The sequence below is a fragment of the Vulpes vulpes genome, chromosome 12 (assembly GCF_048418805.1).
Source record: "Vulpes vulpes isolate BD-2025 chromosome 12, VulVul3, whole genome shotgun sequence".
NCBI lineage: Eukaryota > Metazoa > Chordata > Mammalia > Carnivora > Canidae > Vulpes > Vulpes vulpes.
Window position 1 is genome coordinate 116,385,001 of NC_132791.1, and position 17,331 is coordinate 116,402,331.

Sequence of the window (17,331 nt, forward strand, 5' to 3'; positions counted from 1 at the left end):
CCAGGTGCTCCTACAGCTGACTTTTTGTGAGGAATTTCATATAATACAGGCCAGTGTTTTGCAGACTTCACTGATTGTAAGAATCAAGTAGGATACTTATCTTTAACAATATATATTTCCAGTAGTTCCCACCTAAATCTACTGAATTAGAATCTTGAAGGTAAAAGCCTGAGTGTTTATATTTTTAGCAAGCACTCCAAGTAATTCTTAGGATAAAGCAAGTTTGGAATTTTTGGTCTAGACATCTATTCATTGTCAACATTTGGGATACCTCCAATATTTTATGAAAGAGACTTTAATTTTGAAGTTTTAAGACCCAGATGTCATTTTGTTGTTGTTCTGTGAACCTAGAGGATTACTCTGTTTCTGTATGAAAGATGGAGAGATGCCTACAGCTCTAGGCAGGACCTTGAAACTGTGCACGTGTTCTGCTTAACAGCCATTGTGTTCAGTCTTAGCATGTAATCCAGCAGTTACTTTTTTTTAAAAAAGATATATTTATTTGGGGGGCTGCAAAAGGAGGAGAGAAGCAGACTCCCCACTCAGCAGAGGACCCCACACAGGGCTCCATCTCACGACCCTGAGATCATGACCTGAGCCTAAGAGTTAGAGGTTTAACATACTGAGCCACCCAGGAGCCCCGATGGTTACATTTGAATTGTCCTTTAAGAACAGGAGCTTTGCAAATATATGAAGAATGATATTTGAAGTAATGCAAAAAGCTGTAGTAATGTAGATTAATTGCATAAAAAGCCAAAAAGGTCACATTTTATTTTTTTTTTTTTTTAAGATTTTATTTATTTATTCATGACAGACACAGAGAAAGAGAGGCAGAGTCACAGGCAGAGGGAGGAGCAGGCTCCACGCAGGGAACCCAACCTGGGACTCGATCCCAGGTCTCCAGGATCATGCCCTGGGCTGAAGGCAGCGCTGAACTGCTGAGCCACCCGGGCTGCCCCGCCCCCATTTAAAAAAAAAGATTTTATTTATTTATTTATGAGAGAAAAATATAATAAATAAAGTATTAAAAAAATAAAGTAGAGGTACCTGGATGGCCCAGTCAGTTGTGTGTCTGATTCTTGATTTTAGCTCAAGTCACGATCTCAGGGTCATGAGACTGAGCCCTACTTCTGGCTCCTGCTTAGTGGAGTTGTCTTCTTTGCCCTTTCCCCTCACTCAAGGGTGCATGCTGATGCACTCTCTCCTATTCTGTAAATAAATAAATCTTTTTTAAAAAGTAAATAAAGTAGTCCCATTTTGTGACTAGTATGCTGTTTTATTTTTTTATTATTTTTTTTTAAGATTTTATTTATTTATTCATGAGAGACACACACAGAGAGATAGAGACATAGAGAAGCAGGCTCCATGCAGAGAGCCCAACGTGGGACTTGATCCCAGTACTCCAGGGTCACACCCTGAGCCAAAGGCAGACGCTCAACTTCTGAGCCATCCAGGTGTCCCTAGTATGCTGTTTTAACATTTTATGCACAAAGTAGTTATTTAGGCATTTGTCTGTGGCATATAAAGCCCCTCTGCCTTTAGATTAGAGATTTTGCAAAGCATAGCTTTGAAGAACCAAAGTAAAAGTGAGCAGTTTCCTAAACTGACCTCCTAATTTTGTACATTCACCCTAAATTTTTCTAGTCTCCATCATGCTGTGGCCAATGTTCAAGACTCATTTATCTAATTCAGTGTGCAACCAGAATCAGCAGAAAGGATCTATTTTTGAATGATCTTTAAATCGACCATCAGTATTCTTAAAAAGCTCCTTTCCCTAACAAGGATAGCTTTGGCAGATTTTGAATTAAGAAAGAACATTCTGTGGGCAGCCCCAGTGGGCTTTAGTGCCGCCTTCAGCCCAGGGCGTGATCCTGGAGACCCGGCATCGAGTCCCACGTCAGGCTTCCTGCATGGAGCCTGCTTCTCACTCTGCCTGTGTCTCTGCCTCTCTCTCTCTCTCTCTCTCTGTGTCTGTCATTCATAAATAAATAAATAAATAAATAAATAAATAAAATCTTAAAAAAAAAAAAGAAAGAAAGAAAGAACGAACACTTTGGGGCACTTGAGTAGCTCAGTTGGTTAAGCATCTGACCCTTGATTTTGACTTGGGTCAGCAGGGTGTGAAATCTAAACACTTCCCCCACCTGCCTGCATTGGGGTCACACTGGGTGTGGAGCCTGCTTAAGATTCTCTCTCCCCCTCTCCCTACCCTTACCTCCTTTCTCTAAAAAAAAAAACAAAAAACAAAAAACCCACACCACTATAAGAGATTCTTATCAATGTATACCAATAGAGCATAGTCACTAAATAAATTGTGCAACTTTGTGTCATTTGTCACACACATATTACGGATTAGTTAAAATATATCCTAATCCATGTATAATAAATCCGTTATGCTTAAAAGAACACATGACCAGAAGCATTTTTGATGTATTTAATGTCACATTTTTTTTAATATGCCAATGGTTGCTTTACTGTAAGAGAAACATTAAATAATTTTTAAAACTAGAACCAAACATCTCTTAACCTCAGTATAAGCCATATGGCAGGGCACCTGGGTGACTCAGTAAATTAAGTGTCTGCCTTTGCCTTTGGTCATGATCTCAGGGTCCTGGGACTGAACCCCACATTGGGCTCCCTGTTCCACAGAAAGTCTGCTTCTTCCTCTCTGTCTGCCCCTCCTCCTGGCTTGTGCTCTCTTTTCTCAAATAAATAAATAAAATTTTAAAAATATATTTTATTTATTTATTCATGAGAGACACAGAGAGAGGCAGAGACACAGGCTGAGGGAGAAGCAGGCTCCATGCACGAAGCCTGATGTGAGACTCAGTCCCAGGACTCTGGGATCATGCCCCAAGCCAAAGGCAGACGCTCAACTGCTGACACCCAGGCATCCCATAAATAAAAATCTTAAAAAAGAAAAAGCCATATGGCATATGGAAACCAAGCTTTCAAAAACCTACTTTTATTTTTTAAGTTATTTATTTGTTTGTTTATTTATTTATTTTTAAGTAAGCTCTGTGCCCAACAACGGGTTTAAATTCACAACCCTAAAAAATAAATGAATGAATGAATGAATGAATGAATGAATAAATAAATAAATAAATAAATAAATAAATGGATTCACAACCCTGAGATCAAGAGTCACATGCCCTACCAACTTAGCCAGTCAGGGGCTCCTCAAAACCTACTTTTAAAGGGTGCCAATTGGTTATCCTTCAGGTCATGAGGGCATACCATAGGCTGCAGGCCACAAAGGCAAGGACATGGACCTCATCCCAATGCCCCTGCAAGTCCCCAAACCAGACTCCACCTCATACACTTGAGAGGAGAGGATGATACTTAAAGAACCAGAAGCTCAGAAAGGTAGATTTTAATGCCAAGAGCGGGAGAGTCTCTTATCTTTAGATATAATATGTCATTGCATTTAACTTCCGAGGAAGGGAAGGGAAGTATGAGTAGGTCAGGTTCCTACCGAAGAGAAGTGTGACTGAATGGAAGAAGACCCACAGTCTGGAACTGCTGGTCGGAATTCAGGCACAGGGTTAATTATGAACCTTCTTCAGATAGTTAGAAGCAACTTATGCTGGGCCATCTTGCAAATTAAATGCTAGATTTCCTGTGATCCTTGTGAGTATGAAGATTCCCTAAATTTGTCTTCCAACTTCAGGGTCCCCCATTTCCTTCCAAAATAACTCATCACAGTTACCTTCTGCTTCTTTAAAAGCCCCTAACTTTTGGAGTTGAAGCTGAATAGATAAGTTTATGCATAGTTTTGAGGGTCTCCTAAGTAACAGACAAAATAGATAATTATTGGATGAAATTTATACCGAAGCCTCAAGGAGAAAAATAGAATATGGTTGTAGAAAGTGAGGACCCAGTTTGTAGCTAGGTAGGAGTAAATGAAAGTCCTTTCTGGGGAGCCTTTCTGGGGAGCGCCACCTTCTCTTTCTGGTGAATTGGTGCCAGGCGGGAGGGTGTCTGTGGGAGCAGTAGGAGGGCTCGGGGCATGGGTACACTAAGCTGCTTTTTATGTGGTGCCTTCTCTGCCTGCCCTGCCCCATCTCAGGAGAAGAAAAAGACCTCACAGCTGACACCTCAACGAGGCTTCAGTGAAAATGATGATGATGATGACGACTCATCTGAGACAGATTCTGATGAAGATGATGATGATGAAGAGCATGGGGCCCCTCTGGAAGGGTGAGGAAAGCCCCCTAGCTGAGGATCCCCCAAGCCAGGGAGGAATACACTGGCCTGGGAAGAGATGAGTTGGGAGTGAAATTCTAGCATCTCTCTTGATCTCCCCTACTTAGTAGGATTTTCAGATGTCTCAGAAACCAACAATGAATTTTCCTCCTTTTTGGGCTGCACTGCTTCACTGAGTCCTGTGATGTCATTTGCATCATCTGAAACATTTTTGGGTTTGGGGGTTCATGAGGATTTGCTGAGTAAATCTAAAAGATGGTCCCTGCCTTCAAGGAGCTCTCATTTTGGGAAACGGAAAATAAAATGTGTGTACATCCCTAAACAATTCTGTTTAGCAAGGAAAACATATCTGCACAGGAGCATTTCTGCTTTAGGCTCAGCTCCTTGTTGGAGGGGTGGAGAATAAGGACTTCAGGAGCCCCACATGGAGGCAGATGTTCCTGGGTGATGCTTCAGTAAAAAAATCTCCTTACCCAGGGGTGCCTGAATGGCTCAGTCAGGTAAGCATCTGCCTTTAGCTCAGGTCATGATCCTGGGGTCCTGGGATCAAGAAAGCACCCCACCACCACCACCACCACTGTGCTTTGTCTCTCTCAAATAAAAGAAAATCTTAAAAGAATAATAATCTCCATATGCTGTTCCAGCCCTTGTGCTAGTTGAGTCATGACTCACCCCTAGAGGTTTAGATAAGTGGCTTTTAAGGCCCATCCATTTCAAATACCATTACTGGTTAAACAAAGTAATGATGGTGTAGCCAATCAGTAGAATTCCATCTGGCCATTAAAAAGTATAAGGCAGGAGATCCCTGGGTGACTCAGTGGTTTAGCGCCTGCCTTCGGCCCAGGGCATGATCCTGGAGACCTGGGATCGAGTCCCACATTGGGCTCCCTGCGTGGAGCCTGCTTCTCCCTCTGCCTGTGTCTCTGCTTTCTCTCTCTCTCTCTCTCTCTCTATCTCTATCTCTCATGAATAAATAAATAAAATCTTTAAAAAAAAAAAAAAAGTATAAGGCAGCACTCCATACACTGTAAAGAACAATCTCCAAGAGAGTAAAATTTTAAAAATATATAAAAGAATGTTTATGCTGTGCTACCATGTGTTTTAAAACAAGTATTACAGAGACTCTTGCTAAGAAACACTAGAGGCTAATAATAGAGATTACTTTGGAGGGGGGACCTGGTGGCAAGGGGCCAAGGGTGGAAGTGAGCCACAACTCCTCACTTTATACATTTTGTACTTTTCCTTTTATATCTGTATGTATCACTTATTTAAGTAGTTTAATAAAAATAAAAAGTTACCTGTGGATCTTCCACCTGCAGGTAGACACTAAGTAAATGAGACAAAGGTTTCATCCCAGACTGACTTCATGCTTCCCAATTTACATCATGATCATATCCTGCTTTCTTTTCTTTTTTTTAAAAAGAAAAGCCTGACAGAGACACAGGCAGAGGGAGAAGCAGGCTCCATGCAGGGAGCCGGATGTGGGACTCGATACCGGGTCTCCAGGATCACGCCTTGGGCTGAAGGTGGCACCAAACTGCTGAGCCACCTAGGCTGCCCCATATCCTGCTTTCATATATTATAATCTGGGGAAATAGAAACTTCATATTAATAATATATTTAATTTTTAAGCTACTCTCCCCAGAAGGACTTTATTAATAACTTTCCAAGTCACTTGTGTACTTTGCCAATGTTCATTACATTTTACTTAATTAATGTGTTCTACTATTTTTTTTCTGTATACATTTCCTATATCAATACAAGTGCTTTTTAATAACTATACAATATTTGGGGCTCCTAGCTGGCTTAGTGGTAGCATGTACAACTCTTAACCTCTGGGCTATGAGTTCAAGCCTCACACTGGGGATAGGGCTTACTTAAAAATTAAAAATAATAATAACTACACAGTATTCAACTAGATATGCCTAACCATCTCTCAAGTGTTAGATATTTTGTTTCTTATTTTTGGAGCAAATTATTATCATGTCAGAAATTAAAATCTCATGTCATGTCAATTCTACCTCAATTAAAAAAATTAAAATTTCATGCTGTACTTTTTCCTCATCCCTTTCATTCAAAAAAAGGAAACAATTTATGCTATATTCTGAATTACTTAAAAAACGTTTTGAATTTTCCTCAGCTCTTTTATTCTTTGTCAGAGATAACTGAGCTAATTATAATCCATTTTTATTTATTTATTTATTTTTTATTTTTTTTAATTTTTATTTATGATAGTCACACACACAGAGAGAGAGAGGCAGAGACATAGGCAGAGGGAGAAGCAGGGTCCATGCACTGGGAGCCCGACGTGGGATTCAATCCCGGGTCTCCAGGATCGCACCCTGGGCCAAAGGCAGGCGCCAAACCGCTGCGCCACCCAGGGATCCCTATAATCCATTTTATTTATTTTTTTTTGTTTTTTGTTTTTTTTAATTTTTATTTATTTATGATAGTCACAGAGAGAGAGAGAGAGAGGCAGAGACACAGGCAGAGGGAGAAGCAGGCTCCATGCACCGGGAGCCCGACATGGGATTCGATCCCGGGTCTCCAGGATCGCGCCCTGGGCCAAAGGCAAGCGCCAAACCACTGCGCCACCCAGGGATCCCCCCCTATAATCCATTTTAAAGTGGCCTTGCGAACCACCCAGGAAAGGCAGACGTGCACGGGGCAGAAACCAGGTTCAGAGTCACAGGGTTTGGTCAAAGTGACCAGGGGGCTAAACCGGGGCTCAGCCACATCTGCTCTTCTCTGGCCACCAAGAACCATATTTTCCTTTCCCCAGGGCCTATGATCCTGCAGATTATGAACATTTGTCAGTTTCAGCTGAGATTAAGGAACTCTTCCAGTATATCAGCAGGTGAGCGCTAGGCCCTCCTCCCATGACCCCCACCCCTTTCCCACCTCTAGTCTAAAACAGGCCCATCCTAGATTTTTTTAGGCTGAACAGGAAAGTCCATTTCTCTGATTTTCTCTACCTTCCCTTGGCAATGTCTCCTAGGTACACACCTCAGTTGATTGACCTGGACCACAAGCTAAAACCTTTCATTCCTGATTTTATCCCTGCTGTTGGGGATATTGACGCATTCTTAAAGGTACAGCTGGAACATCCTAAAAATTCCTAGGTGTTTCCTAGGTGTTTCCTAGGTGTTTCCTCAGATCCCTCTAATACTGTTAACAATTCAATGAATTTCCTTGGCTAGCTCTGGGTACCTTGATATATATACTTCATTTCCCTGGAGTTCTTAACTTTGCTCTTCAAATTCTACTCATTGCTATTTAGGTAATACTTGATTATTACCCATTTTTTACTCTTTGTTCCTTTCTCTTCTTAACCAGGTCCCACGTCCTGATGGAAAGCCTGACAACCTTGGCCTGTTGGTATTGGATGAGCCTTCTACAAAGCAGTCGGACCCTACGGTGCTCTCACTCTGGTTAACGGAGAATTCCAAGCAGCACAACATTACAGTAAGACACCAGTCTACTATGGGCCCCAGCTGGAGAGGGCCGGGAGCTGAGGCCGTGCTGCTGCCTGTGCGGTTGATTTCCTGCCTATCAAAAGGAATGGCTATGGTTTCAGGCCAGCCCTATTTTTAAAAGAGTTTCATTGAGAGATACTTACCATGAAATTTGTTCTTTCCGATTTTACATTTCTGTGATTTTTAGTGTATTCACAGAGCTGTGCAAACATCACTGCTATCTAATTTAAGAACACTTTTATTATTGTAGAAAGAAACTTCATACCCACTAGCAGTCACTCCTCATTCCCCACTCCTCCTAAACTCTGCTAAATACTTCATTTCTTCTTTATTTTCTGTTTGAGTAGAGTTGACATACAATGTTAGGGTAGTTTCAGGTGTACAACACAGTGATTCGACAAGTTTATACATTATGCTGTGTTCACAAGTGTAGCTCCCATCTGTCACCACACAGTGCTATTATAACACCATTTTTTACTGTATTCCTTATGCCCTTTTATTCCCGTGACTTACTCTTTCCATCATTGGACGCCTATATCTTTCACTCCCATTCACCCATTTTGCCCATCCTCCCACCCCCCTTTCCTCCAGCAGACACTCAGTCTGTTCTGTGTATTTATAGATCTGATTCTGCTTTTTGTTTATTTTTTATCTTTTTTTAATTTTTTAAAGATTTTTAAAATTTATTTATTCATTCATGAAAGACACAGAGGGAGAGAGAGAGAGAGGCAGGCAGAGACACAGGCAGAGGGAGAAGCAGGCTCCATGCCGGGACCCTGATGTGGGACTCGATCTCAGGTCTCCAGGATCACGCCCTGGGCCAAAGGCAGGCACTAAACCGCTGAGCCAGCTTGGGAAAATAAAAAAATTCCCCAATTTTTTATTTTTTTTTAGTAAAATCTTCCCTCACTCCTTTTTTTATGGCTGAACCATATTCCATGGTATGGACATACCACATTGTGTTTACCCATGCTCCAGGTGTTTCCACTTTTATTAATATGCTGCTATAAACTTGTATGTATGTACAAGTTTTTGCACCGGCATATATTGTTATGTAGGAGCACGTATGTAGGGGTAGGATTGCTGGGCCCTGTGCAAACTGCTTCACATTTTGAGGAACTGCCAAACTGTTTTCCAAAGTAGATGAACCATATTACACTCCCACGAGCAAAGAATGAGAGTTCTAGTTGTTCCACATCCTCACCAACACTTGTTATTGTCCATCTTATTTACTCTAGCTGTGCTCGCGGTGTGACATACCATCCTACTGTGGTCAGTTCTATCCTGTTCACCTGCCCCCTTTGCGTGGCTCCAGCCATATTATACCAGACCTTCCTCTCATCTTCATTGCCTGCTGTCAGGCTTCCCCATTCAACAGCTACCTGCTGTATACAGAATAGCAGCATTTGAGCCATCCTGTTAGAATAAGGGAGCTACTTTAATGCTATCAGCCAGGGTTTCCCTTATTTTTCTAGCAACATATGAAAGTAAAGAGCCTAGAAGATGCAGAGAAGAATCCCAAAGCCATTGACACATGGATTGAGAGCATCTCAGAGTTACACCGTTCAAAGCCCCCTGCAACCGTGCACTATACCAGGTAAGAAATACCACCCTCTTCCCCACAGTAACCCCTATTAACCTTTACCACCTGCAGACCCATTGCTTCTGAAAGGAAGGCCCACAGGCTGAGGACATACTGGATTAACCTCAGGTCCTATGGGTCCTGGCAGCTCCTGGCTGAGACTGCAGATGTAAAGACTGATTTATCTGATATTATTGCTTAGCCATTCCCCCAGACCCTAGACCCTGGATAAGTCTGTCAGGTTGTGTTCTGAAATCCTGTGGCTGACCAACCACCACCCTCCCTACTAGAATCTCCTGACCCAGGGTTGCTGATGTCTTTGCTCCACGTGCTTATTTATACTTACCTCTGTCCATGCAGGCCTATGCCTGATATTGACACGCTGATGCAGGAATGGTCTCCAGAGTTTGAAGAGCTCTTGGGCAAGGTAAGCGGAGGAATAGGAGCTACAAAAGTATGGCCTTTGCTTGAGGGCCCAGTGTTGGCTCTCTTCCTGTGTCTTTTTTAGTTTTTTTTTAATTGATCACCTTTAAATATTTTTATTTATTTGAGAGAGAAAGAGAGAGGAAGTAGGAGCATGCAAGCAAGGGGAGGGACAGAGGGAGAGTGGGAGAAGCAGACTCCGTTGAGTACAGAGCCTGAAGCAGGGGCTCGATCCCACAACCCTGAGATCATGACCTGAACCGAAATCAAGAATCTAACACTTGGGATCCCTGGGTGGCGCAGCGGTTTGGCGCCTGCCTTTGGCCCAGGGCGCGATCCTGAAGACCCGGGATCAAATCCCACGTCGGGCTCCCGGTACATGGAGCCTGCTTCTCCTTCTGCCTGTGTCTCTGCCTCTCTCTCTCTCTCTGTGTGACTATCATAAATAAATTTAAAAAAAAAAAAAAAAAAAAAGCATCTAACACTTAACTGACTGAGCCTCCCAGGAACCCCTTAAGTTTTTCTTTTTTGAAGATTTTAAACTCCCAACATGGGGCTTACATTTAAAACCCCAAGATCAAGAGTCATGTGATCTACTGAGCCAGCCACGTGCCCCTCTCTTCCTGTATTTTTATTATCATTCGCTTTTTAACTGGAGTATAATTCACAATCAGAGACATACATAATAATTTTCAGCAACTGAACACCTTTGTCTAACTAACACATCAGGTCAAAACATAGAACATCACTAGCATCCTAGAAGCCCACTGTGCCCATCTCCCAACATAATCACTCCTGATTTCTAACAGCATAAACCACCCTTGCCTATTTTGTGTGCTGTCTAAATCTAATTGTACTCTTTTGTGTCTTTATTTCTTTTGTTTTTAAGAAACTTAAAAGTCACAATGGGGAAAATGTGATAGTTTAGATTCAAAAATAGAGTTCTAAGTACCAGTTGTTACCATTAAACAAACTTGGGACACCTGGGTGGCTCAGTGGTTGAGCGTCTGCCTTTGGCTTAGGGCATGATCCCAGCATCCTGGGATCAAGTCCCACATCGGGCTCCCTGCATGGGAGAGAACCCTGCTTCTCTCTCTGCCTGTGTCTCTGCCTCTCTCTCTCTCTCTCTCTCTCTCTCTTTCTCTCTGTCTTCCATGAATAAATAAAAAAATAAAATAAAAAACCCACAAAACTTAAAAGAGTGATGGACTAAAAAAAAAGAAATTTAAATGTGTATTTACATATGACAAGATTACTGTCCAAGCAAAGAGCTCTTCCATATCAAGAAAAGGAAACTGAGCAAACACAATTAATAGGTTGTTGGTCATCCTATTTAAAATCACTACACCAGCCACACCATGTTCCTTACCCTCTTTCTCTGCCTTTTCTAATACTTACCTTCTGACATACTCTATCCCTTATGTATTTTGGTTTTTGTTTCTCCTTATTAAAATATAAGCTCCATGAAGACAGAAGTTTTTGGTACATGTTTATTTAATGGAGGAATTGTTGTAAAAGCAGAGAATTTGAAAACAATTTCTTTCCTTAGCATTTTAAAGCTGTAGGTGAAAAATGATTAGGGAAGTGAATAGATTATAGTACGTTCATTTGGTGAAATATTTAAACAAAAGAATGTTATTTGACCTTATTTTCCTCTGATATGGAAAAAATATCAATTACATATTAAGTGAAAAGAGGAAGCTGCAGAACTACACACACTCTAATTTTGGTAAAAAAGAGAATTGTTGACAAAGCCAATGGTTTTTAATTTTTTTCTTTTAATTTATTTATGATAGTCACACAGAGAGAGAGAGAGAGGCAGAGACATAGGCAGAGGGAGAAGCAGGCTCCATGCACCGGGAGCCCGACGTGGGATTTGATCCCGGGTCTTCAGGATCGCGCCCTGGGCCAAAGGCAGGCGCCAAACCGCTGTGCCACCCAGGGATCCCCCAAAGCCAATGGTTTTTAAACTTACAGTATGACTTGTTTAGATCCAGAGCCTGTCACCTAATATGTCATGTCCATTTTTTCTGTTCCTATCGTTTCCCAGGCCCATTAGGCATTGTAACAGCAAGCACTCATAAATACTTGGCCAGAGCCTAAGGTCAGCTCCTTCTTCACAAATACACACAGAAAGATAGCATGGCAGTGTAGTTTACTTATAATTTTTTTGTCCTTTTAGATCATCTGCTACTGTGGTGGTTAATGAATGTGACCGATTCCTTTTTACTGATCCAAGAGGGGAAAAAAGCATCTTGTGTTATTTGCTAGGGCTTCCATGACAAAAGAGCACAGACTGGGTGGCTTAAACAACAGACATTTAGCTTCTCACACATCTGGACGCTACAAATCCGAGGTCAAGCTGTCGGCAGAGTTAATTTCCTGCGGGGCCTTTGCCCTGGCCGTCTTTCCTGTGTGTGTCTGTGTCCTGACTTCCTCTTCTTACGAGGACACCAGTCATACTGGATTAGGGTCAACCCTAATGACTTCATTTCAGCGTAATTATCTCTTTTAAGACTGTGTCTCCAATACAGTAATATTCTGAGGTAGGAGACATTAGGACTTCACTATGTGAACTTGGGGGGATTCGCCCATGACACGCCTCATGCTAGGAGCTCTCTTCCTTCAGAGAGAAAGGGATTGGGGCTGACCCCTCTGAAACGTTAGCCACCTGACTTTGGTCTGTCCCGTGCCCCTCCTAGGTGAGCTTGCCCACGGCCGAGATTGACTGCAGCCTGGCCGAGTACATTGACATGATCTGTGGTAAGCCTTCCACCCCTTCCTTGTCCCCATCTCTGGACAAATACATTGTGGGCTTTGCTCCTTTGCTCTGAGAAAGATGGCATCTTGAGTTATAATTGTCGCTTAAAGACACTTTGCAGTTTGGTGGCACTGAAGGTGGTATTTGGGCTTTTGTGACATACACACACACACCCCGCCGAGTCAGAGCGGCACATCCCATCTGGGAGAGGCGTGGCTGTCCTAACCAGGAACACCCCATGATTCCCAGTTGCCTTTGGTTCTGTTCACGGGAGCTCTTGGTTTCAGCCATCCTAGACATCCCCATCTACAAGAGTCGGATTCAGTCCCTGCACCTGCTCTTCTCCCTCTACTCGGAATTCAAGAACTCCCAGGTGAGACTGGCGGAAAGGGTGCCTTCTGCTGTGGTGCGGAGTGTCTCCACTCCTCCCAGTTGGCTGTGATTTGTCCTTAGACTAGGGAGGATGTTCCTGCAAGAGTTACTGTCTTTCACAGAATGACCCTTCCCGTCATTCACAGAACAGCAAGCAGGAGGGGTGGGGCTTTCACAGGAAGCGGAGCAGAAGAGCTGTGGGCCTTGGGGGTGGCCAGGCCTGGGAGGGTCTGCGAGGGACGCTCATTCTTATGGGAGAACCATGTGGCTCAGTGAATGGAAGCAGGGCAGAAGGAAAAAAGGGGTTCATCTTGGAAGGAGGTGGGGCAGATTCCTAGCTGTTTTTTAAAAAGAAAACACCAAGGAATTGTTCTGAAAGTAGAATGGGGAAAAAATCGGGAGTTTCACAAGTTGTAAAGAGGTTAGTTTTTGCTCAGCTATAGCAGCCAGCACACCAAAAATGCCATGTACCCTCTCCTCTTCCCTCACAGCATTTTAAAGCTCTAGCTGAAGGCAAGAAAGGATTCACCCCTCCATCCAACCCCTCTTCCCAAGCTGGAGATGCAGAGACATTAACCCTCAGCTGAGACACCCCCAGGTCTCCCCGTTCTGAGCCTGAGCTGGCTCCTGTCCCCCAGCTGAGGAGAGATAGCCACCAGCCACACGGCGGCCACACGGCGGCCATGCCGCACCACAGCCTGTTGCGGGGACGCCGACGTCCTGCTGCCCTCTGCCTCTCTGTGTGCCTTCCGTGAATGGCTTCTCATCTCAGGTTTTCTTGCCACGGGAATTATGTATCTATGCTGCTGTGGGGACTTGAGTTAGAAAATAGAAGGATTAGAACGTGTGGGGTTCCAGGGTGCTCAGGCTGGGAGGAAAGCTTAAAAGATCTTCTCTTTGAGATAGCGATGCAATTCTTTTCTTTCATTCCTAAAATTAGTTGGCAAAGATTTTCCAAATAAAATGCTCTATCTTTCGGTTGTCCTGCTGTTCCATAATATGAAAGAGAAAAGACAGACTAAACATAAGGTGGAGATAAGGATCAGGCCCAGTGATGGCATTAAGTGAATAGTAGCTTCAGCAAATCAGTTTTGTGAAAGATCACGTCTCGCTCCTCCAGGGTTGGCAGTAGAGGGCAGTCATCTTCTGGAACCTGTTTTTCCTAGGGGTCTCTCACCAGTTACTGCTGGGACCTTACAGGCTACCTGCCTGTCCAGCTCCACTGGTCAGGTTGTGGTTTCCGGGTGAGGGGTGATTGTGCCTTGGCCAAGGGTGGTAGTGGTGGTAGTAACAGAGACAGGCAGATTCAGGAAATCATTGGAGGCTGTATCAGCCAAACTCCAGTCAGGAAGTCAGAAGCCTGCTAGTTTTTTCTTTTCTTTCTTTCTTTTGGGGGTGGGGGGCGGGGAAAGGGAGAGAGAGAATCAAACAGACTCCATACCCAGCACGGAGCCCCATCTCACGACCCTGAGATCATGACCTGAGCCCAAATTGAATCAGACACTTAACTGACTGCACCACCCAGGCACCCCCATGCTAGTTATTTCTAACAAAAGATGTTAAATATGGGAAATTGGTCACAAAACGTTGGGAGGGCTGACAGAGCAAAAGGGGGAAGGGAAGGTGTGCTGCAGGAATGAAAGGTTCAAGGGGCGGTATCGACGGCAGGTGCCGGAGCTAGAAGGGGTGCCGCAGAGGCCTTGAGTTGCTGAGGGGACATCACGGAGCCACTAAAGGCCACACACCCTCACCCCACTGCTACGGCAACATGAGTCATGGCTGCTGTGTCCTTTCTCCCGCCTTCTCCTGTCTTGCTGCTGCCTCCCGTGGGCAGAAATCAACAAATGGCCAGGGGGTCCGGGAAATCCAGCAGTATCAAACAGAACAGAAGGGAGGGCGTGGGGCTGAGAGGCAACAGTAGAAAACCAGGGGACGTATAATCACAGGACTTGCCGACAGACAGGATGTGGGGGACGGAAGGAAAGGGATTAAGGATGACACCCAGTTTTTTTGGCTTAAACAGCTGAATAAGTAAAGTATCCAAGTGCTGATATAGGGGGAAGTGGGACAAGAACTGATTGGAAGGAGAATTACCTTAAAATGCTAGTGTCAGCCTCGTATAGACACAATAAACACACAGATGGGAGGGGAACTGTTGCTGACAGACTCCGAGGCCAGGCGTGATGTTCACATCATGCTTCAGTTTGAGGAGCAGGAGCACTCGTGCTCAGGCCTCACTTTGGCATCCTACTGGAACCAGGTGCTCTGCTCTCAAATGGATACCATCGACGCTCACCTTTAACTCATGGGGGAAAAGACTCCATTACATTTTCAGGGAACACTCAGATTGCCTCCTTCGGCAAGAGCAGAGAGTCAGCGCTAATAAACACCATTGATTCTTGTCATCTGCAGTAGCTGTTTGTTTTATCTTGTTTAACTATGCTCCAGGCTTGAATGCACAACCCTGAGATCAAGGGTCGCGTGTTCTACGGACTGAGCCAGCCAGGCACCCCGTTACCCACAGTAGTTCTTTCTATAAAGCCGTGACAGTCACCCAATCAGCAAACCCTGAACCATCGTTCCTAGGGAATACAGGGTTAGGTTTCTATGTGCCCCTGGTCGTGCTGTGTTCATCAACCAACCGTGGACTCACTGAGCTCACACCCACCAGCACTGGAAGTCCTGCTGGACTGAAGCTTATCTAACACACATCATGGCCCTCACGCAGAGAAAACGCTAGACAACACGTCAGCTGTACTCGGAGGTTTTTTTTTTTTTTAAGGTTTAATTTATTCATGAGAGACACACAGAGAGAGGCAGAGACACAGGCAGAGGGAGAAGCAGACTCCATGCAGGGAGCCCGATATGGGACTGGATCCTCGGTCTCCAGGATCACACCCTGGGCTGAAGGCGGCGCTAAACCGCTGAGCCACCCGGGCTGCCCTCGGAGGTCATTTTAAATAGAATCACCAGCAGTAAGAAAACGAAGCAATACCCGGACGGCGCACAGAGCGCTTGTTCACAGTATGAGAGCTGAAACCAGAGGCGGAATGTCCCCGCTTTTCAGCCTCAGCAGGGAAGGTAGGTGTTGACTGACTTAAATTTTTCACTGCTCTGAGCTTGCCAGCAAATAACTGTGAAACACTGCATGGGGGATCCCTGGGTGGCTCAGCGGTTTAGCGCCTGCCTTCAGCTCAGGGCGTGATCCTGGAGACCCGGAATCAAGTCCCGCCTCGGGCTCCCCACAGGGAGCCTGCTTCTCCCTCTGCCTGTGCCTCTGCCTCTCTCTCTGTGTCTCTCATGAATAAATAAATAAAATCTTTAAAAAACAAAAAACACTGCATGTATTGATTTGGGATCACACACATACTTCAGTGCCTAAGTGGATTCACAAAGGCAGAATCTGCAAACAACCAGGATCCAGTGTGCTTCCTGCTGAAGCCCGTCAGCCCGGCGGAGCGCACCCCGCTGCTTCAGCACGTCTAGCGCAGCCATGCAGTGAGCATCCCGGACAGCGCTCGCAGTGCGCTCCTCGCTCCTCCTCAACACCCGTGGTTACTCCCTTTGGTTCCTTGCTCTGTGGCCCTAGAAAAAAAATCCAGTAACATCTATACCTCAGTTAACCTAGCTATGAAACTGTTACTATAAAAAAAAAAAAAAAAAAAAGAAACTGTTACTATAAATGCTAATTAACTGTTAGGCTTGTTGTGTGGGTAAAACTATGTGAAGAGATTAAGTGCCACAAAATGTAGTATGTAGTGATGAATTTACAAAGTTTTCCACTAGGCCTCTTAAGACTTCATTTGGCTACTTTCTCCCTACCCCAAGATCCTCATTTTCTATAATCCCCCAAGTTAAACTGGAAAACCAGTCTGCTTGCTGTGCTATATCCAGGATTCCAGAAGTCCCTCTTCTTCTTCTAAGATTTTATTATTTATTCATGAGAGACGGAGGAAGAAGCAGGCTCCTTGGCAGTTGGGATCATGACCTGAGCCAAAAGCATACACTTAACCAACAGAGCCGCCCAGGTGCCCCGGAAGTTCCTCTTCTAACTTTTATGCAGGCTGTTTCCCTTGCTTGAAGCGTCCCTCACCTTTTCTGCTGATCCTAAGCTCTCAACACTTCGAAATAAACAAGTATTGAACACTGTATTTACACCTTCATTCCCTCCTTTAAACCTATACAATGACAGTATCATAATAATTTTTAAAAATATTGTATTTACTTGGAAAGAAAGCACGAGTGGGATTGGGGGCAAGGGGCAGAGGGAGAAGCAGGCTCCCCATTGAGCAGGAAGCCTGAGGCAGGGCTCAATCCCAAGACCCTGGGATCATGACCTGAGCCAAAGGCAGATGCTTAACTGACTGAGCCACCCAGGTAGCCCTAGGAATAGCAATTTTTTAAGAAGACATAAATCAGCAAGGATAATAGGAAAGAGAATGACATGAGACTAGGCAGCAACAATTCTGGAAGATAGTAAGTGGTAACTGATTTAGTGGGGTGGGGGGATC

The 17,331-nt window shown here is 44.1% G+C and overlaps 1 protein-coding gene across 1 annotated transcript in view; it reads left to right on the forward strand.

Moving 5' to 3' along the window:
- The window catches only part of IFT46 (intraflagellar transport 46), an 18,288-nt gene extending 4,487 nt beyond the window's left edge, over positions 1–13,801 (forward strand). Inside the window, exons 4-12 of the mRNA XM_025999128.2 lie at positions 4,070–4,200; positions 6,989–7,063; positions 7,205–7,298; positions 7,543–7,671; positions 9,158–9,279; positions 9,625–9,691; positions 12,390–12,450; positions 12,736–12,821; positions 13,312–13,801. Coding sequence (XP_025854913.1) covers positions 4,070–4,200; positions 6,989–7,063; positions 7,205–7,298; positions 7,543–7,671; positions 9,158–9,279; positions 9,625–9,691; positions 12,390–12,450; positions 12,736–12,821; positions 13,312–13,407 — 861 coding nt within the window. The 3' untranslated portion in view covers positions 13,408–13,801. The remainder of the gene's footprint in view (positions 1–4,069; positions 4,201–6,988; positions 7,064–7,204; positions 7,299–7,542; positions 7,672–9,157; positions 9,280–9,624; positions 9,692–12,389; positions 12,451–12,735; positions 12,822–13,311) is intronic.
- Positions 13,802–17,331: the final 3,530 nt, after the last annotated feature.